General features: G+C 48.4%; 9 protein-coding genes across 9 annotated transcripts; 3 read left to right on the top strand and 6 right to left on the bottom strand.

Annotated features, from left to right (window-relative positions):
• Window positions 1–342: 342 nt before the first annotated feature.
• Window positions 343–1,493, bottom strand: BJ212DRAFT_1270478 (uncharacterized protein; the record flags this gene model as incomplete). The annotated part of the gene is made up of 4 exons (XM_041330894.1): window positions 343–671; window positions 723–848; window positions 896–1,029; window positions 1,081–1,493. Coding segments are annotated over 4 exons (1,002 nt in total), but the record flags the coding sequence as incomplete, so codon positions are not given.
• An 89-nt stretch (window positions 1,494–1,582) lies between these two features.
• BJ212DRAFT_1576851 (uncharacterized protein) lies at window positions 1,583–2,718 on the bottom strand. The gene is made up of 3 exons (XM_041342178.1): window positions 2,560–2,718; window positions 2,271–2,505; window positions 1,583–2,217 (listed from the first exon to the last, which is right to left on the bottom strand). Exons 1-3 carry the CDS (start codon window positions 2,602–2,604, stop codon window positions 1,697–1,699), a joined length of 801 nt encoding a protein of 266 aa, XP_041193678.1. The 5' UTR covers window positions 2,605–2,718; the 3' UTR covers window positions 1,583–1,696.
• A 335-nt stretch (window positions 2,719–3,053) lies between these two features.
• BJ212DRAFT_1351952 (uncharacterized protein) lies at window positions 3,054–3,532 on the top strand. The gene is given in 4 exon segments (XM_041335545.1): window positions 3,054–3,154; window positions 3,208–3,309; window positions 3,387–3,446; window positions 3,466–3,532. The coding sequence occupies 3 exon segments, from the start codon at window positions 3,112–3,114 to the stop codon at window positions 3,395–3,397; spliced, it is 156 nt and encodes a 51-aa protein (XP_041193677.1). The 5' UTR covers window positions 3,054–3,111; the 3' UTR covers window positions 3,398–3,446; window positions 3,466–3,532.
• A 1,425-nt stretch (window positions 3,533–4,957) lies between these two features.
• BJ212DRAFT_1576850 (CHAT domain-containing protein) lies at window positions 4,958–9,180 on the bottom strand. Its single transcript, XM_041342177.1, has 5 exons — window positions 8,758–9,180; window positions 8,549–8,699; window positions 8,354–8,493; window positions 8,209–8,306; window positions 4,958–8,155 (listed from the first exon to the last, which is right to left on the bottom strand). The coding sequence occupies exons 1-5, from the start codon at window positions 8,795–8,797 to the stop codon at window positions 5,198–5,200; spliced, it is 3,387 nt and encodes a 1,128-aa protein (XP_041193676.1). The 5' UTR covers window positions 8,798–9,180; the 3' UTR covers window positions 4,958–5,197.
• Window positions 9,181–11,124: 1,944 nt separating this feature from the next.
• BJ212DRAFT_1351912 (uncharacterized protein) lies at window positions 11,125–11,825 on the bottom strand. Its single transcript, XM_041335544.1, has 4 exons — window positions 11,740–11,825; window positions 11,576–11,686; window positions 11,422–11,508; window positions 11,125–11,365 (listed from the first exon to the last, which is right to left on the bottom strand). Exon 4 carries the CDS (start codon window positions 11,335–11,337, stop codon window positions 11,164–11,166), a length of 174 nt encoding a protein of 57 aa, XP_041193675.1. The 5' UTR covers window positions 11,338–11,365; window positions 11,422–11,508; window positions 11,576–11,686; window positions 11,740–11,825; the 3' UTR covers window positions 11,125–11,163.
• Window positions 11,826–18,655: 6,830 nt separating this feature from the next.
• On the top strand, window positions 18,656–20,411 carry BJ212DRAFT_159528 (heterokaryon incompatibility protein-domain-containing protein). The gene has a single exon (XM_041342536.1). The coding sequence runs from the start codon at window positions 18,810–18,812 to the stop codon at window positions 20,298–20,300; it is 1,491 nt and encodes a 496-aa protein (XP_041193674.1). The 5' UTR covers window positions 18,656–18,809; the 3' UTR covers window positions 20,301–20,411.
• A 30-nt stretch (window positions 20,412–20,441) lies between these two features.
• On the bottom strand, window positions 20,442–21,887 carry BJ212DRAFT_1270865 (uncharacterized protein; the record flags this gene model as incomplete). The annotated part of the gene is made up of 1 exon (XM_041330923.1): window positions 20,442–21,887. The coding sequence occupies one exon, from the start codon at window positions 21,885–21,887 to the stop codon at window positions 20,442–20,444; it is 1,446 nt and encodes a 481-aa protein (XP_041193673.1).
• A 525-nt stretch (window positions 21,888–22,412) lies between these two features.
• On the top strand, window positions 22,413–25,792 carry BJ212DRAFT_1351859 (kinase-like domain-containing protein). The gene is made up of 13 exons (XM_041335543.1): window positions 22,413–22,619; window positions 22,667–22,826; window positions 22,884–22,931; window positions 22,980–23,175; window positions 23,320–23,357; window positions 23,410–23,613; window positions 23,652–23,653; window positions 23,700–23,869; window positions 23,920–24,368; window positions 24,421–24,685; window positions 24,792–24,829; window positions 24,883–25,071; window positions 25,122–25,792. Exons 1-13 carry the CDS (start codon window positions 22,615–22,617, stop codon window positions 25,344–25,346), a joined length of 1,989 nt encoding a protein of 662 aa, XP_041193672.1. The 5' UTR covers window positions 22,413–22,614; the 3' UTR covers window positions 25,347–25,792.
• Window positions 25,793–26,117: 325 nt separating this feature from the next.
• Window positions 26,118–26,757, bottom strand: BJ212DRAFT_1270409 (uncharacterized protein; the record flags this gene model as incomplete). The annotated part of the gene is made up of 2 exons (XM_041330887.1): window positions 26,118–26,206; window positions 26,262–26,757. The coding sequence occupies 2 exons, from the start codon at window positions 26,755–26,757 to the stop codon at window positions 26,118–26,120; spliced, it is 585 nt and encodes a 194-aa protein (XP_041193671.1).
• Window positions 26,758–26,920: the final 163 nt, after the last annotated feature.

Below are 26,920 nucleotides of genomic sequence, written 5' to 3'. Positions count from 1 at the left end.
GTAGTCCATCCTCTGTTAGTTTCTAGTCCGGACTTCATCCGGATTAGTCTTATCCACTTGCCAGGTAACATCTGGACATCCGTCGGATTTATCTCATGTTTCAGATCCAGATGTCCATTATCTGCCCTAGTCAAATCCCAGAAACTCTGGACAACTGTTCTAGCCCCCAGAAATTAAGGGCACTTACTCAGGAAAGGGGCACAGCATACAAGCTGAGGCCAAGCCCTTGTGATCCGACCTCCTTGAGCACACAACCTTAACAAGCCCCCATTGTGCCACGATAAGCTTAATATACCACAATAGGACAGAAGACTAATGCAAGTCCCTTCCACTCATCTGACGTCAACAAACCTCCAGCAGGATAGCCCACTTGTTCAGGTAAACGTCCAACCCAGTTGGGCATTTCAAATTGGTCAAACAGGCAGATGAGAAAAAAGCTTGAATGAATTGATCACATACCATCATTAGATAATCATGAATCTGATCCAGTTCATGTTTTTTTTTGTCAGTCTGCTTTCGTATGGTGTTGGTTTGAATCCACGAATCATACCAGTGACAACATATGATACCTAACAGAGTGCAAAATCCCTCTTCCTTGCGATGACCTCCAAACCCGCAGACTTTACAGAGTGCAGGGTGGTCACAACAGACAGCAACCAGGATCATACAAACTCAGCGGCCTGCAGACACATGGTGTTATTTGAAGCAACTTAGAGAAGTACTTGATGACATACCGCTGGGATAATTTGGCGTCTTGACCATGATTCTGTTTTCGTAGAGTGAGATTAAGTTGTCAATGTAGTTTTTCATGAAAAATTGCAACTCATCACTATCAAACTCTTTTGGCCCTGGTGTGATACCAAAGACCATCAGATTTTGTGGTCAGTATCTAGACAAGTGTTCAAAGTCAGGAAGCAAACATTAACTGTAGCAAGTACATACTGCAAATGTGTTGGCAAGTTTGCAATACAATTTGACAGGACGCCCAAGCTGTGCGTTCCTGCATTACAACTGCACTGATAACCAAATCTAAGATTATCAATTAGCAGAGAGTATAGTGTCACTAAAGAGGAACAATACCCATCAAATCCTAGTGTGATACCAATGCGAAGCTTGTCTTTGTTGGGACATTCTGGACTATTGTCAAAGAAGAGCTCGCCATCGTTTCCCTTGATGGTTCTCCATATCTCACCATCTTGAATCAAAGCACGCTTCCCAGGTTCTGGAACATGGCAGCGCCAAGCATCAAGTTCCTCCTCAATTCCTGTGCAAGAGAGAAGATGAAGGATCGCATTCGAGAGTGGATTCTGTGGACACTGTAGACATGGCCGTGGTTTGGTTCTTGATGTGCTGGGCTCAAATAAAGGTTCAGAGCAATTCAAACATTTTGCATCACCTTGAGAATCATGAGGATAAATGTGGTGGCAAACTGGGCAAACCAGGTGAATATCAAAGTTATCCTTGATGTCAAGGTGGTTGAATATGGTATTGAGCAACCCAGCCACCTTCTCGTCAGGTGTGAGTACAGTAAGGCCAACAAGGATATGTCTCGTGATCTTGAGAATAAGAGTGCACGTGAGATGCAGCAGATGATAGTGAAAATTTAGCCACACAATGAGCAGCAGGATAATTTTCCAAAACCAGTGAGGGGATGCTGCAGCTAAGACTACTGAGGGGGGATGAGGAAGCTCCAGCACTAGCTCCCCTTCGACAGCTGTTTCATGGTGATGGCATCTTCCAGGTGCATCTGCGGATTGTGAGTATGGGTGGGCACCACTGGTGCCTGTGAGCCATCATCATCTATTCCATTACTCAGCTCAGTTGCACATATCTCTACCATCTCATGACCACCATCGAGAGACATCAAATCATCCTGGCCATCGTCAGGTATAAAATTGATGTCAACATCAGTGTCAAGTGCAGCTGGCAGCTCCTTTGATATGACACTGCATAAATCATCAGCGAAGTCATCATCAGCAGGCAGGGTAGTAAGCTGGGGGTCTGGAGCCAAATCCCCAGATGCAGAGACTCCAGAAGTCTCTCCGATCATTCTTTCAACACTAGGAACTGCACTTCCAACATCAGGCAGGTCATTCCAACTCTCGCCAACATCAAGACCATCTACATCCATATCAGGAGCAGACTCGAGCTGCTGCAGAGAGCGTGAATGACGCAGCTCAGGTGGCTCAGACAATTGAAAAGGATGGTTGTGTGTTGCTGTAGCTGATCAGGATGATCCATCCACCAAAACATGGTCAGTCTCCACTCACCTTCAACAACACGCCAAGAAGGCCCTGCTTCAGGTTGCTGCATTACCTGGTGTGCAGCAAGTGTTTCGATGGTCTTGATGGACTCCAGACACATTCTGGGGGCCTTCTTGCGCTCCGCCTCCTTCTTGCGATGTTCCCGTTCCTTCCACTTCAGTACTGACTTGCCCTTGGGCCTACATTCTCCAGTACATTCGGAACACTTGCAAAAAACCTCAGTTTTGTGATAAGTCGCATACTAGTTGATTTTCGTCAGTAACAGCGAGATTTCTCAAACGTGAAATGTACTTACATCACCTTTCATACTTCGATTCTTCTCCTTCTTGTTCTTGGCCATGTGCGAGGAGTAGTGGATGTATACCTCGGGACTTCGTCTTCTTGTTCTTTGACATAAAAAGTCGAGGGGTAGGCTGTGGTGGTTAAGGGTGAAAAAGACTTAGAAAAATCAACGAGTTTTTGGTCACAACGACATGTATTGCGCATCTAGGTACTACCTAAGTACAGAAGAGATCCGCACAAGCTGTTTCCAAGACGCCGAGATCAGGTTGCCACGGAATGCGTGAACTCATGATGGCTGCTTCTCCCCAGAGGCTCCCCAAGGTGACCGTGTGTCGTGTACGTGTGTGTACATGTGTCGTCGGTGCCGTAGACCGTCGTAGACGTTGCTGGGATGAAGGTGGTCTGCGCACAGGTCAACGCCTCAAGGATGACTCAGAGTCCCCACGTGGTGCGCGGAACTGTGGTTACTATAAGTAGCTACCGCTCGCCACATGGCATCAGATACCGATTGGCACCAACAGGGACACCGGCTAATTTCTTGGATGGCGTGGTCGGGAAAAAGGTCATGTCCGTCTTACATCGGGCATCGATTATCGAGGTATCCTTTCCTTTGCCTTCTATGAATCTAGAGCCGAGTTTACGTGTGTAGGCATTCTCTCGTGTCTAGATGGATATATGAACATTGCGCTGGAGCAGACGGAGAAGCATATTGATGGTGCAGTCATAAGTAAATACGAGGACGTGTCCATTTGCTGGAATAATGGTAAGCCGTCCGTGAATGTATGGCTGGATATGTTCTGATGCGTCCTCCTGTGCTACTGTTGTACATATCTACTGCAGATCCACTATAATCACAACGTTGTACTGTACGAGCATCGCCAAAATCTACGGGAGTAATGTGTGACTTTTCATGTAAGACGTGACTGCATTCCCCTGCTCTCGGCCTTTGATTTTTGCACATTATTCGATGAAGGATCTATCGGCGGACCTGCGCAGTGCCCATCTCATCATCGTTATTCTGGATAGGTGAGGTTTGTATTGAGATCCTACATTTATGGCTCCCCTGCTGTCAAGACAATTAAATTCTTTTTCTCGCCACATACAACCTTCATCTCAGAACAGTAGTAACAATCTACGCGGATGGTACCTTGCTCTTCGAAATCTCTTTTCCGAGACTATGGGAAATACGGAATTATTTGCAGTCACTTTGAGTTCGGGTGAGGGTTAGTTTATACACTGGGGTAAGGTATATTTGAGACGTGCACCCGTGGTTAGACAACACTACATACAAGGCGAGTAGTTGTATAGAGCGTGCACCCATCCCTTCTGCATGGTCTCAAACCCTCGATGCCGCCTCCATGGTACGTCCTTTACAAACACTCCAAAAGTGCTCCCATCCGTGACAACCTCTCTTGCTCTAGCCAGCACCACCGTGTCCAGCACCGATATCACAAACCCCTCTAACGGGACCCAGTCATACAGATTGATCAATTCGTCGAGGGAAGTCAGGCGGGATCTGAAGTCGGAAAGGAAGAATATACACGGGAAGGTTTGGAGGTAAATCGAAAGCGGTGGGTCGGCTGCAGGATTTGCGGAGTTGGAAGCGATGTAAAGAGGGGCATTTAGTCCTTGCAACGGTGGAGAGGTAAGCAGAGGTGCATGTCATCGGATCTTGGGTTCGAACGTATGTGGGAGAGAAGGCAAAGATGGATGAGGCACCCCGAGACTCGGTACATCCGGTTGAATATGTGGTGGATCGGGATTCTCGTCGAAAGGACTGAGCTGCTGTTCAGTACCAGAGTCTTTCAAGATATAGTTCACAAACAAGGTGCACGAGTTTCCACTAGATTGTTCTTGCATTGTCAGGCCTTCGTTGTTCAAACTGACCGTCCCCGATACAAAGATGCACACTTATGTAGACAGCACCTAACATTCCATGTATCATGTCGACCACGACACAGGCGTGGATTCACAAACACCATTCCGCCCCTTACATCTCTGCGCATGCTCTTACTCACACCCTGTTTCAGCCTAAGCCTCCACGACCCAAACAACGTTCCAATCTGCATCAATCCCTCGAGTGCCTGAACAAGTGCCAGGATGTGAATGGAATAGAGATACTTGTCCCGCGTAGGCAATACATCATCAAACGTGTCCAAGAACCAAACATCGCAAGGGCCCGAGTCTTGCGGCATCAGTGTCTGCTTCAAATATTTTTGAGATTTTCTCATATATTGTGCAACTGGGCTTCCGCATGTTCTCCCCTGGTGTTTCTACAGTACTGCTTATCGACAGCGTTGGGTATAAGCAGCCCCTGCTCAGTGGGTTGGTGGATGAGCTTTGCTTCTGTCTAGATATTTGTTGCGATGCGGCGCTTACTGAGGTGTGGTGCAGGAGTTGAAGAACATGGGCGCTTGAAGGTCCGGGTCGAGTCGCAACAGTCGTGAACATTAATATTTGAATACACCGTGAAGTCATCGAGCAACGAGAGTAGACAAAAACGAAAGCCAAAACAAGATAGCATGTAAGTACGCGATAGACGAATGTAACAGGCTAAGTCAGTAGCAACAGCTTGAAGTACATTGGGGACGAAAAAGAACGCGATACAAAGAACACGTGAAACCGTACCAGATGAAGCAATACAGCAGGAACTACACACCGATATGAATAAAAACCATCCTCTGCTCAAGCGGGACTTTCGTCTTCACAGCGTGCGTAGCACGGTTGAGTGCCCAGGCCGCCTTCGTACAGTCCATGACACCACCCTCCTCTAAACCATCGAACAAATTCTCGTAGAATGCTTTGACGACGTGCTTTGCGACAAAATCATCGACCTCCCACAGCGTGCCAATGACGCTCTTGAACCCTGAAAATTGGAGACCAGCTGCGAGGTGAATCACCTCGTCGGGCGTCTCCTTATCGCCGACGGCGGTGTGACAAGCGGACAAGAATGCGAACTCAGCATGCGGGACATGTTTCTCCATGATATCGAGCAGCGTCAGATGTTCGTCTTTCATGACGAAGTGGGAATTGTAAGGCTGCGCAGGGTCCTGCTTGCCATGGCAAGCGAGGTGCACCCAGGTGTTCTCTTCTAAAGCTTTGAGTGCACCTGCTCGTGTGGCTGCGTCACCAGAAATAGTGGTACCGTTGGCCGTCGCAGGGACGAGCTTATGGACAAGCTCGAGCTCGCTATCGACAGCCAAGAGCGCCTTGCCTTTCCCCGTGCCCGGTTGACCCTGTCCGATTGTCACAAAGGACGAAGTGACGCGCTTCTTCATCATCTGTCTAGATCTAACGAGAGCCGAAAGTGTCGGCGTGTAAGAGCAGATGTAGAGATCCTCCAGGCATGGCTCTTTAGAGCGATCTGCCCTCGTTTGAAAGGGGTGAGCTGCATGGAGAGGAATAGATGTGAAAGCTGCAGTTGGACATAGCCAGATTCGAGAGCCATGCTTTAGCTCAAGGACATGTTCGAGTACGTTTACGATGGGTAGCATGATCTCTTCCCATACTGTCCGCAAGAGGACTATTAGATCGTTCCGAGGCAACTTTGGGCCCATGATGGATGCGTGTCGTATGGCCCTGGCGAAGCGATCCTTGAGATTGTTCAGATCAGTGAGGGTGACAGACGGCAAGGGTACATGATGGGGCTCCCCCAACGTCGGAACGATGATGGCGCTGCACGAATATTGACTGGCAATGAAGATGATGACAGGGCCCTGGCGTGCTGCCGCTTGCAAGTCTTCGTACGAAGGCGGGAGCAGGAAGCGCGAGAATGCTTTAAGATCACGGATTTCAGTCACTGCAGCGTCCCATTGCCTTGTGAGTATTCTATATTCTGTTGCAGCCCGATCAGCCGCAGTTGGGTCAGCGCTGCCTGCAGAACCCTGAGCATGAGATAGGCGCATGTTGAGCCCCAAGAGCTTTTCAGCTAGTCCCGGACTCGCAGACGTCAAGTCTTCCAGTGGAGTCCTGAGTCGAGAGGCCAGCGACCACTGCTGGCCACGGCCCTGCTCCACAAGTTCAACTGCCTGTCGTAGATTGTCACGACGTATGGCACATGAGGCCGCATCTACAGGGAGTGATTGTGCACCAAGAAAAGCGGTTGCAGCCTCGCGCCGTGAGATGATCGACGATCGCGTCATCACGTGGCTTTCGAAAAGCTCGAAGTACATTTGGTATGCTTTGAGGGCAGATTCATGTTGATAGACTTCTGCTTGATGAGCCCAGTCAATAGCCTCCTTGATGCGTTCTGGAAATCCTTGAGTAGGATGTCTTGATGCGAGTCTAAAGTTCTCTATAGCAAGCGACAAATCAGCAGCATCGCGTAGAATCCGGTAACGAGACAAATAAGCCTCCTGCAGCCACATGTAGCTGAAATACCTGTCCGGGTGCAGTGAAGACAGAGCTGCCAATGACTCTCGGCAAAGATTAATCGCCTCCTCGATATCTTCATTCTCCCGAGTTTCCGTGAAAAGAGAGCAGAGTGCCGAGCTCAAATTGTGAAGAGTTCTATGGCGTTGTGGATGGTCATGCCGCCGTAACCGAAGGGATTCGCGATACTGATCAATGGCCTCGTTAAGATCCTCAATGACATTCAGTTTTTTGTATCTGGTGTTGAGCGCGAGGGCAAGGCTGTTAAGCGTGGTATCACGACGTGGATGCCCAGGTGGGCACAATGTCAGTGCCTCGCGATGGAGGCTGATAGCTCGGGTGATGTCATCAATGTCGCCGCGTTTGTTGAAACGGCTGATGAGGGCGCCCCCTAGGTTGTCCAATGAGGTATCACGATATTGGTGCCCAACAGGGCACAGGCGCAGCGTTTCTTCGTACAAAGAGACGGTCTCATTGAGGTCATTAGGTTTGCCTTGGTGATTGAAGCGGTATCCGAGCGAGAAGGCCAAGTTGTTCAGGTAGTAAGCACGGTCAGTATGTCCCTCGGGGCATAGAGACATAGCTTCACGACCAAGTTGTATGCTCATTTCAAGATCATCGATGGTGCCGTGCTGATCAAAGCGTGCTTCGACTGCTTGTGCAAGCTTGTCGAGGGTTCCAGGACGGTGTTGATGGCCCAGAGGACAGAGCTCGAGGACAACTCGTCGGAGGTGGATGCCTTCATCAGATGCGTCTATCGGAAGTTTGTTGCATCTGTTGATCACATAATCGACACCATTTGTCCCTGCCGCGATGCTACGAAGGTAGGTGCCCTCTGGACAGAGAGGCAGTAGCTCATGATAGAGTTTGGCGGATTCGCAGATGTCGGCAGCAGTACTTTTCTTGTCATGGCGCCAGTTCAGCGCTTCAGTGAGATTATATAGAGATAACGGATGATCAAGATGGTGCCGCGGACGCAATACAAGGACTTCGCGGAACAGCGAAGTGGGGGTATCAATATCTTCAAAATTGTCGCGAATATACCCCAGAAGGCGTGCATACGCAAGGTTGGTGAGGGCTGCTGCGTGGTCGGGATGGCTGACGGGACACTGGTCTAGAACCAACTGAAAATGCTGCACCGCATCGTTCAGGTGAGAGACCGTCTTGCTCGCGATGTATGCGGCAAATTGTGCGTGGCCCGCATCTGTGTCTCGAGCGATCTTGCAGTCTACGAGGGACTACGATTGGCGAACCGTCAGCAAAGCTAACAGTAGAGACCAGCGTCACTTACATCAGACAGCACGCCCTCCTGATCGTCGCAAGCATGTGCAATGGTGGCCCTCAGCGTGAGGGAAGGGTGGACACCACGAACGGGTGGGAAGGACAAAACTACGAGATGTTGGTATACGTGCATGAATGAGGAGAAAATGACTCACCGAAAGGTTCATCTCCATGATCGAGTAGCTCGTCCCACGACGTTTGGAGTTTCCCAATGACCTCTCCACTGCCTAGCATTCGACCGGCCTCATATGACGCCCAGATCTCCATTGATAATGCAGGTGAGGTATGGGATGATCTAGAAACAGAAGATCAGCTCTCGCATCGCATCGGAAAATCTTCTTGGACTTTACAGAGTCACAGTGTCGCCCCACGCTGCAGACTGGTCAGATGATAGGACACTGATGGCCGATTTCCAGCGTCTATGGGAATCGACATTAGTGGATATGTAAATGCCTGCGGGCATGCGCTCGGATGGGACTTGAAGATTTTTTCCGCTGATGACTGTGAAAAGAGTGTGAGGATTGCGAAATGGATGCAAATGTAATATGGAGCGACCCACCTTCAAGTCTGATATATCGGCTTTCCAAGCTACTAGGCATGGTGGTGTGATGAAGCAAAATGACGAGGATCGAGGATGGACTGAGCGGCAGGCAGAATGGGTGAGAGGGAAAGGCGGGGGTAGGAATATAGGGACTGTGGATAGATGAGGTTAGGCTGAGGCAGAGAAGAAGAGGTTGAGGATTCAGGCTATGCTACACGTGTATTTTCATGTTGTCAATCGCAGTTCGGCACGATAGACGCTGGTATGATTCAACTAAGCGTTGAAAATGCCATGAAATCACCAGTAGGATTAGCGGAAGAATCTGTGCTAGAGAAGTATAGACAAAGTCATGATCAGTCTTCAGCGAAAGTGGCCCGCAAAGTTGAAGGGGACATGCGAGTCTCAGAGTGTCTTGTGATGGTTGCTAGTCGTACCACTCATTTAGCACACTTCAAAAGCAAAATGTAGAATCGTGTATTTCGTAAGATGATGGATAACAAAAATACAAACTGCTGAAAACGGAGCGCACAGAAAGTCGAACGATTCTATATGACTTGTTCAATTGTGAATGGTGGAGGAGGATTGAGCGTGACAATGTTGTAGAAACACCAGGGGAGAGCATGAAAGTCGAATTCATGGATGTGAAGACGAAAAGAGTGACACTGAACAGAGCCGAATTAAAACCAAGTCTTGCGGATACCTGGTCAGCCCAATGTCAACTCGTGTCTGCCGTTGAACAAACCTTTGAATGCTCTCCTCCAAGTTGCCAGCGCGAAAACCAAACAAGTCCAAATCCTTGACTTGAGTCAAACGCCTCCACCGCCAGATATCGATGCATACCAAACCCACCTCCATTAGCACCAACAGGGACACCGGCTAATTTCTTGAATGGCGTGGTCGGGAAAAAGGTCATCGTATGTCTTACATCAGGCGTCGATTATCGAGGCATTCTCTATGAATCTAGAGCCGAGCTTATGTGTATAGGCGTTCTCTCATGTCTAGATAGGTATATGAACATCGCGCTGGAGCAGACGGAGGAGCATATTAATGGTGCAGTCATAAATTGATATGGGGACGCGTTCATTCGTGGGGATAATGGCAAGTCATCCAAGGATGTATGGCTGGATATGTTCTGATACGTCTTCCTGTGCTACTATTGTACATATCTACTGCAGATCCGTTATAGTCACAACGTTGTACTGTACGAGCATCGCCAAAACCTACGAGAGCAATATATGACTTTTCATGTAAGACGTCACTTCATTCCTTTGCTCCTGGGCTTCGATTTCTACACATTGCTCAATGAAGGGTCCATTGGTGGATCCGTGTAGTGCCCGTCTCGTCGTCGTGGTAGATGGGTGGGCTGACTGAATTCTGTGTCGGAATCTTACATTTATTGCTCCCCTTCCATTAAGAAATTTAATATCTCCTTCTCGCCACACACAATACGGTCGTCTCGAAACAGTAGCGTCAGACTATGCAGATGGCACCATGTTCCTTGAATTCTCTTTTCTAATACAACGGGAAACATGGAGTTATCTGCAGTCACTTTGGTTTCGAGTGAGTACATTGGGGTAGGGTATATTTGAGACGTGCATCTCAAGGAGCGCGTGGCTAGACAATGCTACATAAAAAGCGATCGGTTTTGTCCGACGTACGTTCCAGCACTCATCCCCTATGCACGATCTCAAATCCCCAATACCGCCTTCACAGCACGTCCTTCATAAATGCCCCAAAAGTGCTTCCATTCGTGATAACAACCTCAGCAATACCATCGTGTCCAGCACCAGTATCAAAAACTCCTTTAATGGGACCTGGTCATATGGATTGATCAATTCGTCGAGGGGAGTCAGGCGAGATGTAGAATCTGAAAGGAAGAATATACACGGGAAGGTTTGAAGATAAATCGAAAACGATGGGTCTGCTACAGGATTCAGGGAGTTGGTAGCGATGTAGAGAGGGGCATTTAGTCTCTGCAACGGTGCTGAGGTATGTAGAGGTGCATGACATCGGATCTTGTATTTGACCGTATGCGGCAGAGGAACCAAAGGCGGATGAGATATCCTGAGGTTCGGTACATCCGGTTGGATAAGCGGCGATCAAGGTCCTGGTCAAAAAGACTGAGCTGCTGTTCAAGTGCCAGAGTCCCTTCGAGATCTAGTGCACAAGTTTCCACCAGATTGTTCTTGCATTTTCGGAGCTTCGTTGTTCGAGTTGGCCGTCCGTGACACGAAGATGCGCATCAATATACACAACGCCTAACGTTTCATATATCGTACTAGCCACGAGATAGATGTGAATTCGTAAATGCCATTCCGCTTCTTACATCTCTGCGCACCCTCTTACTCACACCGTGTCTAAGCCTAAGCCTCAAAGACTCAAACAACGTCCCAATCTGCACCAATCTCTCGGGTGCTCAAGCGCTCACACAAGAGCCGGGATGTGGATGGAATAGAGATACTTGTCCCGCATAGGCGATACATCATGAAGCGTGTCCAGAAACCGGAAATCGTAAGGACTGGAGCATTGGTGCGTCGGTGTGTCTGTGTCAAAGATATTGGCATGAAAACTTTTCATACGACTGGGCTTCCGTCCCATTGGATAATCTTGACTCCGAATTTCTCTCCTATTGCGTGTAAATCGATGAGCTGATCTTGCCAGATGCAAGTCTATTCTTCATACCCTGAACATTCATTGGGAGTGGGCACGTTTGGAGGGACAAGCAGACAGCGTTCAAGCTCGGTTTTAGACCCAAGCACAAGGAAGTGTCTGAAGTTTTCAAATGAAACATATAGAATTGGTTTTCTAAGTCTTAGAAAAGGAACAAGAAGAGTACGATTAAGTGGTCGAGAGAGTACAAGCACATTCTTGAGTGCGATGCGTTAGTTGTGTAATCCACTGTGGGGGAACTAGGAGAGGTATTTGGTGTCAGGAGCAGGTGGGTTTGCTTTTGGGAAGGCGTCAGTGGGGTGCGGGTGTGGTTGCGCAAAGGGAGCGAACCTGGTGGTGAATAAATGATACGCAAAGAAAAAGCATGTGACTGATGCGAAAGCTAGTACGGTGATGAGGATCGCGAGTGTTCTGTTTTGAGAGTGGGATGGCGGTTGTTTGGCGCTGAGTAGGCTTTTGCTGATTGAAGAACCTGGGCGTGAGCTGCGTGGTGCACGCATTCGGTATGCGCCTTTTTCAAGCGTGACAGACGGAGACTGGAAAGTGTATGCTGTGGACATGATGGATGTTGAAGATGACGTGTTGTTTGTGCTTGTTGAATTCAAAGGGCTGGCGCTGACGAAAGCACACGAGAACCCTGTCTCGCACAGAGCAATTCTAAGGGTTAACGTTTTTATATTCCGAGCAGCACCAGATTAGACAGGAGGAAGGAGAGAGCACAACACAGATCGATAGCTTGGAGTCTTTGGACCTGCAATCAAATGGAGCCATCATGATCAGGATGACAGAGATATTTTCCCCAATGCTTGCAGTGTTCGTTGCTCCATACCATTAGGAATCGATTGTACCTGTGGCAGTGGTGAGTTTTAATGGGACGGATGGTACCAAGTCACCTGTCTACATTGGCGATATCCAATGTTCAAGATCTTAAGATTAGTATTCCCATCGTGGCCTCTTGGTGCCTCGTGCTTCAATAATATCAACATATATAGTTTCACCCCCTGGGAGCATGCAGATTATTTACTGAGATCTACGACATTTTTCCTGTCCTTGAGGTCTACACCATTCCTGTCTCCAACCTCCATCAACCACCATCAGCTTTGCATTTCCTGTGCTTGGGTTTGAATTTCAAGAATGAACTGGAAAGAAATATGCGAGTTTCTCGGGCGCCATGTAGGGTTTACGAGGTTTAGCTTTGCATGTCATGATGTGGGGTTGTGGAACACTGCGCAGACACAGAAAGAAGGTAAAAAGATCAAAGAACCCAAGTGGTGGCGGCCACTGGAGTTTGTGAACGCATGTTTGGTAATCGATCTGAAAGCAGAATTTGAACACTGATTATCGATTATCTTCAATGCAAATTGCGGCGAAAGCCCGTAGTGCTGATCCAAGAGAACGATGAAACAGCCGCAACACTTGAAGGACATCTACCGAGAACATTCCAGGGAACAGAAGCTGACATGCATCTAAGGTTGTGATCATCATAATAGATATTCCAAAGTGCGTAGACGATCAGGCATATGTTATCTTCCTATCTACTCGCGGGCCCCTGTAGTGAAAATAAACTGTTATCAGAACTACGTCCCTGCCGAAGAAGGCGCTTATGATAACAGCCTCATGTCCGGGGTGTCTAATGAGACGTACGGAAGGTCAATATCAATATTGTGATGAATCAGTATAACGAGGTATTAAAAACGCACCGACGGTCTGCACCAGTGCAAGGCACCCACTTCAAGAAGTCTAAACTGTGCTCAATACCACCAACCTCCAGTCAAATGGCGCAGTTCATTCCAAGCACCATACCAGCTCGAGAGTTTGCAAAATATCATGATGGACCTGTGACTGCAGTCGCAGTTTTCCCCGATAGACGACAGATGGTGACAGCCTCGCAAGACAAGATGCTTCGTCTGTGGGACTTGAAGACAGGTGCTGTGTTGAAGAAAATGGAGCGGCATAGCGGCCAGGTGAAGACATTGGCAGTATCGCGGGATGGGCGATTGATAGCAAGTGGTGGTGAGAACGAAGAGCTCGTCGGCTGGGATGGTAACACCGGTGCACCTCTCACTCGACCCGTCAATGCCACTGCGGGTCGCCAGGGCGGCTTCGGTTGGATCATATCACTGGACTTTTCCCTAGATGGTGCAGCGCTGGCCACCTGTTCAAACGACAATACAACATTAACGCTGTGGTGTACACAAACATGGCAGGTTCAAGGACATATCAAGTGTGATAGCCAATAATATCCAAATATGGAAACCAGACTCGAGACAATATTGGAGCGCGAAGCCTGGGTTCAGCAGCTTCAGCTTCCAAGCAGTTGCCAACCTTGCCACCAATTCATTCAGATGGAGCCCCGATGCATTCGCATGGACCCCTGATGGCGCACTCGCATGGACCCCCGATGGCACACGCCTTCTGTCATCGGGTAAAGATGCTGATAATGATTCGACCATATTGGTGTGGGATTTATTGACCTATAAGTGGGTCGGTGATCCATGGGAGGGTCACCCCAAAGGTGTCAGAGCCATTGCTCTAAACTCTGATGGCACACTCGTTGCTTCTATATCCGGGGACAACTATGTCCACCTCTGGCGGCTCTCCGATCGGCGAATTATCGCCATATTCAAGCACTCTGGTGAAGTGCACTGTGTCGCATTCTCCACAGATGGCAGGCACATTCTCAGTGGAGGCACGGATAAGAGGATCTCACAGTGGCCTGTACCCATGACTGCTTTGCCGCAAGATGATCCCATTGAACATGCTATGACACACCCGGTAAGCTCGATTCCAATTTTCGGTCTCTTCTCTGTCTAATTTCGCATCAAGGCGGAAGATTCTGATTTCAAGGCATGTAACCCATCCTTATTTCCTTAAGCAACATGAAAACATGCTTCATGCAGATCCTTGTTATAAGTGAGACAGCCCGCAATTTATGCGTAACTGGAGACCTGCCTACCGCTGAAAAGTCGCTAACAAAAATATCAACGCTGATACCAATAACTACAACTTGTATGCCAATCGTGCAGTCGTTAGGGCACGAAAGCTCGACTGGGACGGAGCGCTTGGTGATGCAATTAAGGTAAGGTTCACAGACAATCACACCCGTCACCATTCTTTCGCATAGGCTAACTCGCATGGCCATATAGTCTGTCAGCATTCAGCCCTCGCTGAATGGCTATATCTCCAAGGGGATTGCTCTTTGTGGAGAACAGCAGGTTCGGGGCGCCAGGACAGCTTTTGACGTCGCATCCGTATTTGTGCAAGGGAATTCAAAGAGCACTCACCATCTTCTCTTGATCAAGGCAAGTATAATTTTTCTTACATCCTCCATGCTTCATCGTAGTTTTCAAAGGCCATCGCACTATTTAATGCGGGCGAGCATCAGGAAGCGTTGCTGCTTGTCGAAGAGCTGGCTACTGCTTGCCCCAATACTGATCCTCTCGTTTGTCGTATCATTGAAGTGAGAATCCTTCAGTTAATGAAGCCCAGAATCGGTGCTGACATTCATTTTTTCTTCGCTTTGTTTATCAGGCATATTTACATGTCCAACTGGGAACCATTGCTTTGGAAAAAACACATTACACCGAAGCTGTCGACCATTTCACTACTGCTGTCAACGCTAGTGCCGCATTTTCCAATTCACCAATTCATTTGATGTACGAGGAATTGGGCGTGGTACGTTGACATGATTCAACTGAAAATTATTTTCACGCTCAACTACATGTTTTGTTGCAGCTCTTCGGATGGGATCTCAAGTCCTTATGGCAGACCACAATACGGAAACGGTGCCATGCGCTCCTTCTGTCTGGTAGACTTGGAAAAGGCCTCGAATCGTACCGATCCATAATGGGAACGAATGATGAAACTACGAAAGGGAGCTTGCTTGCATGGTTTGACAGTAAGTCTTCAGTAATAATATCTATAGTACAGTCCTCATCCTCCTTTCGATCAGCTATCAAACAAGAATGAGACACGCAATATTGCTGCAGGAAAATCTTGCTCTCGTCATGAGCAGTTCCTCCTGCATTTTGATAACTTTGTTGTAACGTTAATAGTATATAGGCTTGAGGATGAGTCAAGGAACTGGGAGATTGCTGAGCCATTCACAAGTACGAGTAATCAGAATAAAATTATAAGTGCCCTATGATAGGCAATGAATATCGGATACCCCCATGACGCCTCGCTGGCAGGTCAGCACTAATGTCGAAGCGGTGTAAGCAATGCTACAAGTCGAAGCAGCCATCCGGAATTGACTAAACTACCAACTTCCACGAGTGCGCATATTTGAAGGATAAGTTGGTCGAGCCCTGCCTTTAAGCTGACATTGATTATATTGGCAGTGGTTGGTCGAGGTTCCATGGTGCAGGACTTGAACGCTTGAAGCTTGAAGGATGGTATGACTGGAAGGCGTGAGTCGGCCTGACTTGGCTCATACTCTCTAAGCACTCAAGTAGAAGACGAAGCTGCAAACGAGCCGAGTCAGGGTTGAGGGTTCAAATCATGCTGCACGTGTATTTCCATGTTGTCGATCACAATAGATGCTGGTAGGATAATGCTATGATTGCACTATGCGCTGAGAATGGGGATCATCGACTAGGATTAGCGGAAGAATCTGTGCTAAAGAAGTATGGACAGAGTCATAGTCAGTCTTCAGTGAAAGTACTTGGCCCGCCAAGGTCGAAGGGGATGTGCGAGTCTCAAAGCATCTTGTGATGGTTGCTGCTCCTGGACTTGTAATCGTACCACTCATTTGGCACATAAAATGTAGAATTGAGTGTATTTCCTAAGGTAATAGAAATACAAACAATGCAAACCGCTGAGGACGGCGCGCACAAAAAAAGCCGAATGTTTACATACGACCCATCCAATTGAGCTGACAGTGACATGGTGGAGCTCAAGAGTGTTATGGAAACGCCAGGGACAGCTTGCGGGAACAAGAAAGTTGGATTCATGAATGCAATATATAGTGAATACGAGGCTGCGACTTGGAACAAGAGTCAGCTAATAGCCACACAAAATGAATTGCTAGTAAGTTTTTACAATACCTGGTCTGTCTGCCGTTGAACAAGTGCTTGGTGCTGATATTCATTGCCCTAAGTCCACGGTCAACGTTTGAACTTGACATGGAGACAACGCCTCCACTGCCAGATATCGACGCATGCTCACCCGTGATCGCAGTCACAGTTTTCTGCGACAAGCATACGCTCACAGGCTCGTGCGATGAACACATGGTCATGGCTTCGTACGACGGGATGCTTCGTCTGTGGGACTTGAAGACAGGCGTAGTGTTGAAGAAGATGGAGGGACATAGCAGCCGGGTGCGGGCATTGGCGGCATCACCAGATGGGCTATTGATAGCAAGCGGTGATGAGAGCGGAGGCACGGGGCTCATCACCTGGAATAGACGAACAGGAACGCACCCGAGTCATTGATAAAGCCCACGATGGTTGAATTGTTTCGCTGGATTTTTCTCGGGACCTCAGGGTGCTGGTCAGTGGATCATTGGATGCGACCACGAAGATAATTTGATTATGAAGGCCAATAGTCAGAAAAAGCGGTCGAGTACACCATCGTCCACAAACTGCAAGCAAGTTCGAAGACGACCCTCAAGCGTGTTTCGATTCTCGAGCTCACTGCTTTCATTCGGAAATATGGTCCCACAGTCCCCAGCTAAAATTAGCTCCAGATTGGTCGTACATACCGCCGCGACGGTGCGACACGCATTGGCACTCCGTGGCATACGGAGCCAACATTCAATAAGTACTTAGATGAGTTGGATAATCCAACCCCACGAGTCATCACACGTATTATGATCCACGACAATCCACGACGTAGCTGCAATATCCCCAAAGCACGTTTATCATCAATCTTCAAATGCTGTCGACAAACTAATAGGTCTATTAGGTCAACGAGACCGCATGTTAGGAGTGCTTGATGTTGCAAAACAAGCTTATCTTAGTGTGCGAAGGCGAGCGGCACCAGTGCAGGTACCGCAGACAACACAACCGGCATCATCCCGGACGATTCGATGGCACACGAGCGCAGTATCGGCAGTGGCGTTCTTCAAAGACGGCCGACAGGTCGTCACGGGCTCAAGGAACCTGCGAATCTGGGATGTGCAGAACAGAGAATTGTTGGGAGGGCCATTCGAGGGACACAAGGACTGGGTGCGATCAGTCACCGTATCATCAAACAATAAACGAATTGCGAGCGGTGGAAAGGATAAAACCATCATCATCTGGGACGTTGAGAGTAGGCAGATGGTATTCGATCCGCTGGTGAAGCATACAGGCTGGGTGAATTCGGTATGCTTCTCTCCTGACGGCAGGAAACTCGCTAGTGGGTCGTTGGACTCTATGATCGTTTTATGGGATGCAGAGACTGGCGCTGTCCTCACAACACTCCATGGTCATAGCAGTTGGGCATTGAGTGTGGCATTCAGTCCAGATGGGCTAAAGTTAGCCTCTGGATCCTTGGATGGTACCATCCAGGTTTGGCAGACCAGTAACGCTGAGCTTCTTCTCGAGATCAAGGCTCATGAAGATTTGATCACAAGCGTTGCATGGTCACCTGACGGCCAACAACTTGTCTCCGCATCAAGCGACTACACAGTCAAGTTCTGCAATTCATCGAATGGAGACCAAATCGGTATGCCTTGCATCGGTCACACTGACTCCATCGACTCGCTCGCCATATCTTCTGATGGCTACTTTGTTGCCACTTCCTCGAGCGATAAGACTGCGGTTGTGGAGCACAAAGTCGCACCAGCAGATAGGACAAGCATTTGAACACACAGCCCGGGTTTGTTTTACCGCAATTTCTCCCAATGGAGACATGCTCATCAGTGGAGATGATGAGGGAAAGGTTCAACTCTGGTCTATTGAAAACATACTTTCTGTGGTATTCGCGCTGGATTCCTCGTATGACTTTTTTTTTGCGCACCGCAGTAAGGTGAAGCTGGAACAATACCTCTATCCAGAAGCCATTTCCGACGCGGAAATGGTGCGGACGATATCCGTCATTGTTTTCACAATCGTGCTAATACTGCTCATACGTAGTTCATTGAACTTAATCCTTCGTCTTATCGTGGGTACGAGCTGAAGCATGCAGCGCTTCACGGTGCACAACGTTATGACGAAGCAATCGAGGCTTTCCACATCATGCTCTCCAAGTTGGATAATGCACCCGAACCACAGATACGACGTAAGTCTCAAATATCTCGTGCGCTGACTTGAAGATCATTCCTTTTTGCAGAGCTGCGCCAGCAGTATGTCAGTCCATCCGGAGCATATGACGCCATTCGAAGAGCCATTCATGCTCAACTAGAAAACGCTCCACTTCGGCTAGTTGATACCTTCTCTGGGTATTTATGTGACCGACAAGGACAACTCGACGCTTTTATGACAAGCACGGAGTACAAGGAGGTCTTGTCGTCATCGACGACGCCCCTCCGAATGGAGTCCATCACGGGAGCAGTCGCGAAGTACTTCAGTTGGGTCATGTTATCACATAGATGGAAAAGCAAGGAGCCGCGGCTGCCTGACATTCAGGACAAGAACCTGTACACATTGGATCCAGTCGGAACCATGGTCAAGTTGCAGAAGTTCTGCGCAGTCGCTCGTGATGCGGGGTATCGCTGGGCGTGGGTCGATACGTGCTGCATCGACCAAAAGAACAATGTTGAGCTCCAAGAATCCATTAATTCCATGTTCATTTGGTATCGCCACTCAGCACTCACCATCATATACCTATCGGATGTTCGGGCTTCGTCGAAGTGTGGCGCACTTGCACGCAGCACTTGGAACACGCGAGGATGGACGATTCAGGAGTTCCTTGCTCCTAATATTGTTCTCTTCTACCAAGCAGATTGGACCCTATATCTTGACGACCGTTCGCCCAATCACAAGCAGTCTTTCACCATTATGCAGGAACTGGAAGGTGCAACAGGTATCAATGCGCGGGCGCTCGTTGCCTTCCGTCCGGGGATGAGAGACGCCCGAGAGAAACTTCGATGGGCGTCAAACCGTGTCACTACGTTGCAGGAGGACATCGCATACTCATTGTTTGGCATCTTCAGCATTTACCTTCCTGTAATCTACGGAGAGAAGAAACAAAACGCGCTCGGACGTCTCTTGCAGGAGATTATAGCTCATTCAGGCGACATTACTGCCCTTGATTGGGTCGGAAAATCATCCAAGTTTAATAGCTGTCTCCCAGCTGACATTACCTCCTACAAAGCTCCACCATGCAGGCCTCCATCTTTATCCGAAGACGAAATGCAAATATCTGTCACCGTGCTGCAAAATACTGTGGATGTGGAGTCGGCTTCGAAACTATATACCCTCCTTGACAACCTCAGTGCTCCTCGTTTCGCGAACTCCAGACTGCAACTCCCTTGTATCACATTTCTTGTCACAGAAGTCAGACGGAGGCGCAGTCAAAACCTGCAATTTTGTTTCACTTATGATGTCAAGGCAGACGGCCTCCAAGACCTGGTCATCACAACCGAAGACAAACTGGTTCAGTTCTCGCGGTCCAAGCCCAGTCGGCAGACATTCCTGCTTATTCGTCCATGGAATCGTCACGATCTTGGGCTACCCGACTTTGCAGATGATGCATACAGTGTGAACGAGTCCGAGCCCGAGTCCCTGTTGGATGATATGCCCAGCGACTCTCCTTCAGAACATGAACTCGTTGATTTGGGCTCTCAGTCACGAGAGTTGAGGCTGATTGTTAGCCTTGGACAGCTGCCTTTTGGCGCACTTTTGCTAGCACAGCAACGTGGTGGGGAGTACAAGAGAATTGCGTCGGATCACAATATCATGGCACAGGTCAAGCACATGGCTTCTGTGCACGATATGATGGATGTCAGGACACTAGAAACATTGTAGTCGCATGTATCTCGGGGAGAAATCCCCATCTGTATTTAAATATCGTTGATCCTGATGTATAGTCGAATCGTCCGCGACTGTCTGTCCACTGAAAATACGTAAAAGTCGTGCATCTAACCTATGTGTATAATCGTAGAATTGTCATATCCATACTGTCGTCAACAAGTTCCGCTTCGCAATAGTATAGTCTTGTGGGAGATCAAATGTAACAAACGTCTTGGTTTCAACCTTTTTCCAATCGTGACAAACAGAAAGAACCATTTTTGCAAATGACGACGTCCCCTTCAGTCGCGTTAATAGGTAAGCAATGCACGTTTTCGGAAGGATAGGATCCTTGCCTTCTCCTTGGATCATGGCATAGTTGATGATACCAAAAGAGTAGGCATATCGATTTGTCCCAGTCCTCTCAAGGACAGGAAAAGAAGGGCCTTCAATTGTCAAGCCACTGATTTTGAATGCCTTGCAACGAAACGTCGCACGATCTTGGATAGACGTCGCTGGGGGGGTTACTGGAGTGACAAGGTCGACCGGTATGACAAGGAGTTGGATACGCAGACCCCTGTTTGTCAAAGAGAACTCGCGTTTTTCATCTGCAAGGCTTCTGACGTTGTCTGGATGCCCAAAGTAGCATACTGGAGCAGAGGGGAACGCGCTGGACAGTCTATGTATCCGTGCGGGTTTTCCAGCCCAGTTCAGGACTCCTGGTTCGTTGGATACTTGCATGATTGCTTCAACAAGCCTGCAAAACGCTCGTTGGGCGCCTTCTCCGTATGCAATTGGAATGCTGACATCAAAAATTCCCATGAGGGAATAAGCTACGTCCTCGCTCCTAGTCGTTCTCCTGCGTGCTGCCCATACCATTCTTGTGTCAACCTGGAAAGGACCAGGGACGAAGGCCTGTAGATCTTGTAATGAGATACCGGTAACTTCTGCGATGGTTTCCATGATTGGCCGATTGGCAGCATGGTCGGCCTTGTCATTTGTGTAGCCTGTTAGCGGTGCCCAATCTTTGCGGAAGAATCTAATTGTATTGGGGGCGAGTAGCTCTTGTAAGGTCCATCCTCGAGTAAACCACTCGTCGTTATAAAATCCATCTATGGAGGTCGTCTCGGCAAGGTAGACAATGCAGATGGATGTATTGCGATACCACCTAAACATACATCGGAGAGACTCATCCAACTCTGAGCTGCTGGTCTTATCGATGCAGCACGTGTCTGACCAAACGAGCTCCACTCCATACATTTTGTTGGCGACCTCGCAGAACTTGCTCAACTTTTCCCAGCCTGGCCCTTCCAGTGTGTTGCCGCCCATTATGTCTCGAAAGCTTGGCTCCGAGTCTAGTGAAAGCCAGCGGTGCGAGAGGATTCCATAACTCAATTGTCTTCTGATCCTCTCCTCGATTGCTGCACTTCTCCCAAGTGGGTTATCCTGCAAATCTTCTTCTGTAATGTGGTCGATATGAGGTTGATAAAGACGCTTTAACGCATCTCTCTCGAGGAGCTTCATCTGCGGCAAGTATAACATGCGCACAGGCACTTCATCGAAAATATAACGGTTGAAGGCATCTTCAACATCGCGAAGTCCCATAGCCTAGCTCTTGTCAGGCTCGATCAGAATTCTGCATTTCTACAACTCACCACTTGTCCAGGACGACTCGGATGGTTAACGTATAGATAGGAAAGGATCGTTCCAAGGTTCGGATCAAAGTAGGTGTTGGACGTTTATGTGTGGTCTTTCGACCCGTTATTACTAGTCCAATTGAAGTCCTTCAACTGCTATATAATGACGCGTTTGTAGGTCGCGCTCAGTCACAGTGGTACGAAGCACTGGCACTGGTGTTTCTTTTCCAAGAGGATCCAAGCCACAGTGCACAAGGGCCGAGCGACAAAACGAACTTACATATAATTGGCCATGCAACCAACTGATGCTAGTTCGCTACCTTGATAGGTACCACAAATAACCTGATTGGCACCGTGACAACCTTGACAGGGCCGGGCCTGCCGGCATCATAATGTTGTGTCCATCATGGACATCGTGATGTACACCATATATCCACCCGCCACTGAACGATTCAAGGATTGTCAATCCAACAAGCGCCAGCATTCCTGCCCTCTCCATACCTGACGAGGTACCACACAGTGTGCCAGTAATTAGCTGGTAACCTGGTGTACTTCGACTGTTAGTGGTTCGTCTTCACTGATACTCTCCAGAATCTCTACCGAAGATGAGCTGATGTACATCTCCCGCAGCATTGCTACAACTTCAAAACTGTCATTGACCGTGTCTCAAGTTCTCCCTGCATCTTTTCGTAACCATGAAGTGAGTTGCCAACTGGGGGTGTCCGCGTGTCCAACTCGGCGTATCAGTAATAGTGGCTTATTCATTTTCCACAGTTCCAATCCACTCTCTACCTTACCCAACCTCACGAACCACATAATTACTCGCAAGGATTCATATCCGCAGCAGGGAGCATTTGGCAGTGTGTGTCAATGTGTTTGGCGCCCCGACCTGTCCACGGAACTTGAGGTACGAGACTTGTCAGTGGGCCCATCATGTGAAATTCGATCCTGATCTTCAAGGCAGGTCGCAGTAAAGACTATACGCGTGCCTCCTGAGAGGAGAAATGAAATCGTTGGTATCTTTGCGACGATAGCTTCAAAAATTTTGATCGTCCCACAGGTACATCAGGATTTAATCACATGGAGACGATTGAACCACGAAAATATAGTTCGTATTTTTGGAGTCGCATCGGGATTTGGCCATCCGACCAAGTCCATTCCCTTGGTGTCCACTTGGTCTCCAAATGGGACGCTTACTACTTTTCTTGCTAGTCAGCATGATACATTTAACCACAGACAACAGTTGGAGCTTGTAAGTATTCAGGCAGCAGATATGACCCGCATAAATACTTATTATTCATGTCAAGCTCCAAGGCATTGCAGCTGGCGTGCTTTACTGTATGGATATGTTTGCTCGCATGCCGTTTAAGAACCTAATTTGCTACTTCTCATTGTGATAGTGCATACATCTCAGGTGGTGCACGGTAACCTTTCAAGCGTAAGCTGACTTTGTGTCACTCTGTGCTTACCGTACTCATGATCCCAAACAGAATAATGTGCTGATTGATAGCCGGGGCAAAGCACGCCTCACTGACTTTGGTCTGTCCACCGTATGTGGTGGCTTAGCACAATGTGCTGTGTATATCGGATCCCCTGGAGCTATCCGTTGGGCTGCTCCGGAGCTCATCATTGGCGTTGGCCAGCATTCTACCTTTGAAAGCGACATATATTCCTTTGGCAGTATTATGCTACAGGTATGCTTTGATTCATAGGATGCATGTATAAAGTTAAGACGTACCCGTTAAGGTACTCTCTGGCGAACTTCCATGGTCAGAAGTAGCGGCCGAGCACCTATTATCAAAAAACTTACCGACAGGCAAATTCCAAGACGACCCTCGAGTGTCTCTCAAAACCATTGGGCTTTCATTCGGAGGTGTTGGTTGCCGAGTCCATCCTCTCGTCCATCTACCTCCCAAATTGACGACTTTCTGAAGAACCCCCAAACACATGGCAAGATAGATTGCCTCTGTCGTTGACAATATAATAATTCGGCATTTTAGTTTGGCGCAGCCCTGATTCAACCTTTTGTCATGCTGTAGGATCCATGATTCGCTGGATTACCACACGGATCGCTAGTCTAGCCCTTTATCGCCAAACGGAGCCCAGAAGTGATAGAGCCCCCCAACTTTTGAACAACACTGCAACTAACCCCGCAGCCATACGCAGGAATATTGAGCCAAGCAGTAATCAAGACGTTTTAATTCTGAACGAATATACAATCTCCGATGCGTTCGTTTACGACGACACCAGGAACAAAGATTTTGATGTTGAGACGAATAGTGCCAACACATCCACGCGTCCTAACTTGGAAAAAAAGGCTAAGCCCCAGGCTTTTGAGGGCGATCTTGTTAACCAGATTATTCGACTTCATGATTTTGCGGTATCAACCGGAGGGTTTCGTGACATCTGGCGCTGTGACCACCATTGCGCTGGTTCAGGGAAAGTACAGGTACATTCCATGTGCATCGCTATCATTAGCCATTGACTTGTTCGGCCTGTAGGTAGCTGTTCAGGTGATACATCTCGACTCCGCACAACCTGAGTTGCGAACGAAGCTACTTCGGCGGCATCAAAAGTGGCTCAAACTTGAGCAAAGAAATCTTGTTCGCTTCTTTGGCCTGACCTCCAGTTTCGGTGTCTTTCCTGCCTTGGTCACCGCATGGATGAGACAGGGAACTCTAACCAAATACTTGGACAAACAATACCCGTTTCTTTCGATGTTGTCCAAGTTGTCCCTTGTTCGTGTTTTGGTAACAGCCATCCTGCGTATTCTGATAGTGGTGTTATACAGGTAAATGATATTGTGAGTGGACTCTGTTACGGTTCGTTCCCTACTTTCTTCCAGTGGCAGCTACTTAGTTGATTCAAATAGTCCACTCCCAAAATATCGTGCACGGTCATTTAACTGGCGTGGGTGCTGCGGTTGCATGTTGGAGGGATGCGTTATACTGACGTCTCATCAGTTCAATGTGTTGATTGACGAGAGCGGAAGGGCTTGTTTATCCGATTATGACCTTGCGGACTTGCTTGTTTCACATTATTCAGTGGTTCAAGAGCCAAGATGGACCGATCCCGAGTTGATCTGCGGGGATACGTCCCAACTACCCGCGGTGTCAGCTGATATCTATGCCTTTGGTTGTATTATGCTTCAAGTAGGTTCACAGTCTGCCGTCACGTGTTTAGCTTTAACTAGCGGACCAAGATACTGGTAAGGAAATTGCCCTATTGGTGGATCCGGAACTCCCATGTGGTCTTGGCAAAGTACGAGAAACAGCTGCCGATGCAGGATGACCCCGACGTTCCCAAGCTCGAAGAATGCCACAAAGAATTTCTTAAACGATGCTGGGCCCCCACTCACTCCCGCGCATCGAGCGCTGAAGTAGCTGAATTTGTGACTGCTCAGCTCCGCGCATTGGATGAGTCATAGCATCGGTGATCGCTCCTTTGAATAGCGGCATAACAGAGTTTGCTTGGTTTTTTATCCAGTTAATACTTTTCGAGTAATGAGCCAGATGGCACCGAGCGTGCAGATGAGCGGCGAACTCCCATTTTCTACGCACTCGTTTACTCGTTGTCTCTCTCGAATCCCATAGTTTAGCAGCTTATTTTATTTCTGTCCCCATCCTATTTCATTTCGTTTTCGCCATACGAACTACCATTATTCTCAGCCATTGGTGACTGCAGTCGCGTTCACATTTTCATTCACTCTCTCTCTAGCCGTCCAAGCTGGATTCTTGTAATTGGTATCACGCATATGCTTAATTGTGTTATTTATATATTGCAGACATACCTTTGTCGAGAATATAAGTAGATCATACTCGGCTCATAGGGTACTCGTGTCGCCTTCTCAGATGTGTCCCTACTATTTCATGCCACACTAGCAGCACAGATTGCTTGAGTGCTGTGAATAACGGGCCGGCCTTGCTATCCCGGGCCCATGTGCTATCACCGACGAGACTGGTGACAATTTCTTCTTCACAAATTTCAATGATATGTGCGTATCCGTCTACGAAGTGATGTAGATAACCATAAACATACAGATTGCGGTGTAGATCGTGACCATCATGAATCGTAAAAGTCAGGATATGATGTCGTAGATACGTATACAGAGAACGGGATAAAATCAACGTTTACCAAGATATGCCTCTCCACGCTTGGCACTATCGTACATCTGGATGTGATGAGAGGAAGTAACATCTTAAGGACTCTTGTGGATGCGCATGTGCTGGTTCAGGTTGTCACGGCGGCTGAATTCCCTTTCGCACCCCCCGATCGGGCACACCCACGCTATGGAAAAGTCAGTCACTCTAGCATGCAGGAAACGCAGAAAAGTCTCCCTCACGTTTATCGTTTGTGTGAATGGACCGGATGTGCCTTTTGAGGTGCTCGCTCCTGACAAAACACTTGCTGCAGCCATCGACGTGGCAGGTATATGTCCTGGTGCCCTTCTTCGACTTGTCCCTGCTGCGCGCGTAGACCGGTTCCCCTGAAGAGACTGGGACCTTGCGTCCGCGGGACTTCTTTGTCAGATTGGGAACGGGGGTTGGAAGATTGACATCGTGGCGTCTACGACGACGAGATGTCGGCGGCGGCAGAGCCTGAAATAGGGGTGAAGTTGGATCAGCTGAACGGCAGACAGGAGAATTGGATGTGTCAGAGGGGCAATATGAGTCTCCCTCGCTTTCGGCGTCAGAGTCTTCTTCGAATAGCTGATTCTCCTGGCGCTGCAAATGAGTAGCACGAATGGGAGGAGAAGGTACAGAAGGTAGACGGTCCGAGTTGGGCTGGGGCAGAACGGATGGCGGATATAATCCGTTGGGGATGATGACATCTGACATGCACACGGTGCGAAGAGGTGGTTGTTCCGTGAGGATCTGCGGTGAAAGGCGTTGGACAGGGAAGCCAAGGGAATCAAACTGTCCTTCGCCACTGCCGAACCACTGGGGTGGAGAGGCACTAAGCCCGTATGCGTCCTCTTGTCCATGGGCCGAGGGCTGGAAT

This window comes from Suillus subaureus (genome assembly GCF_016647635.1).
Source record: "Suillus subaureus strain MN1 chromosome Unknown BJ212scaffold_14, whole genome shotgun sequence".
NCBI lineage: Eukaryota > Fungi > Basidiomycota > Agaricomycetes > Boletales > Suillaceae > Suillus > Suillus subaureus.
Note: the sequence above shows the minus strand (reverse complement) of the source record. Positions and strands in the feature narration are given on the sequence as shown.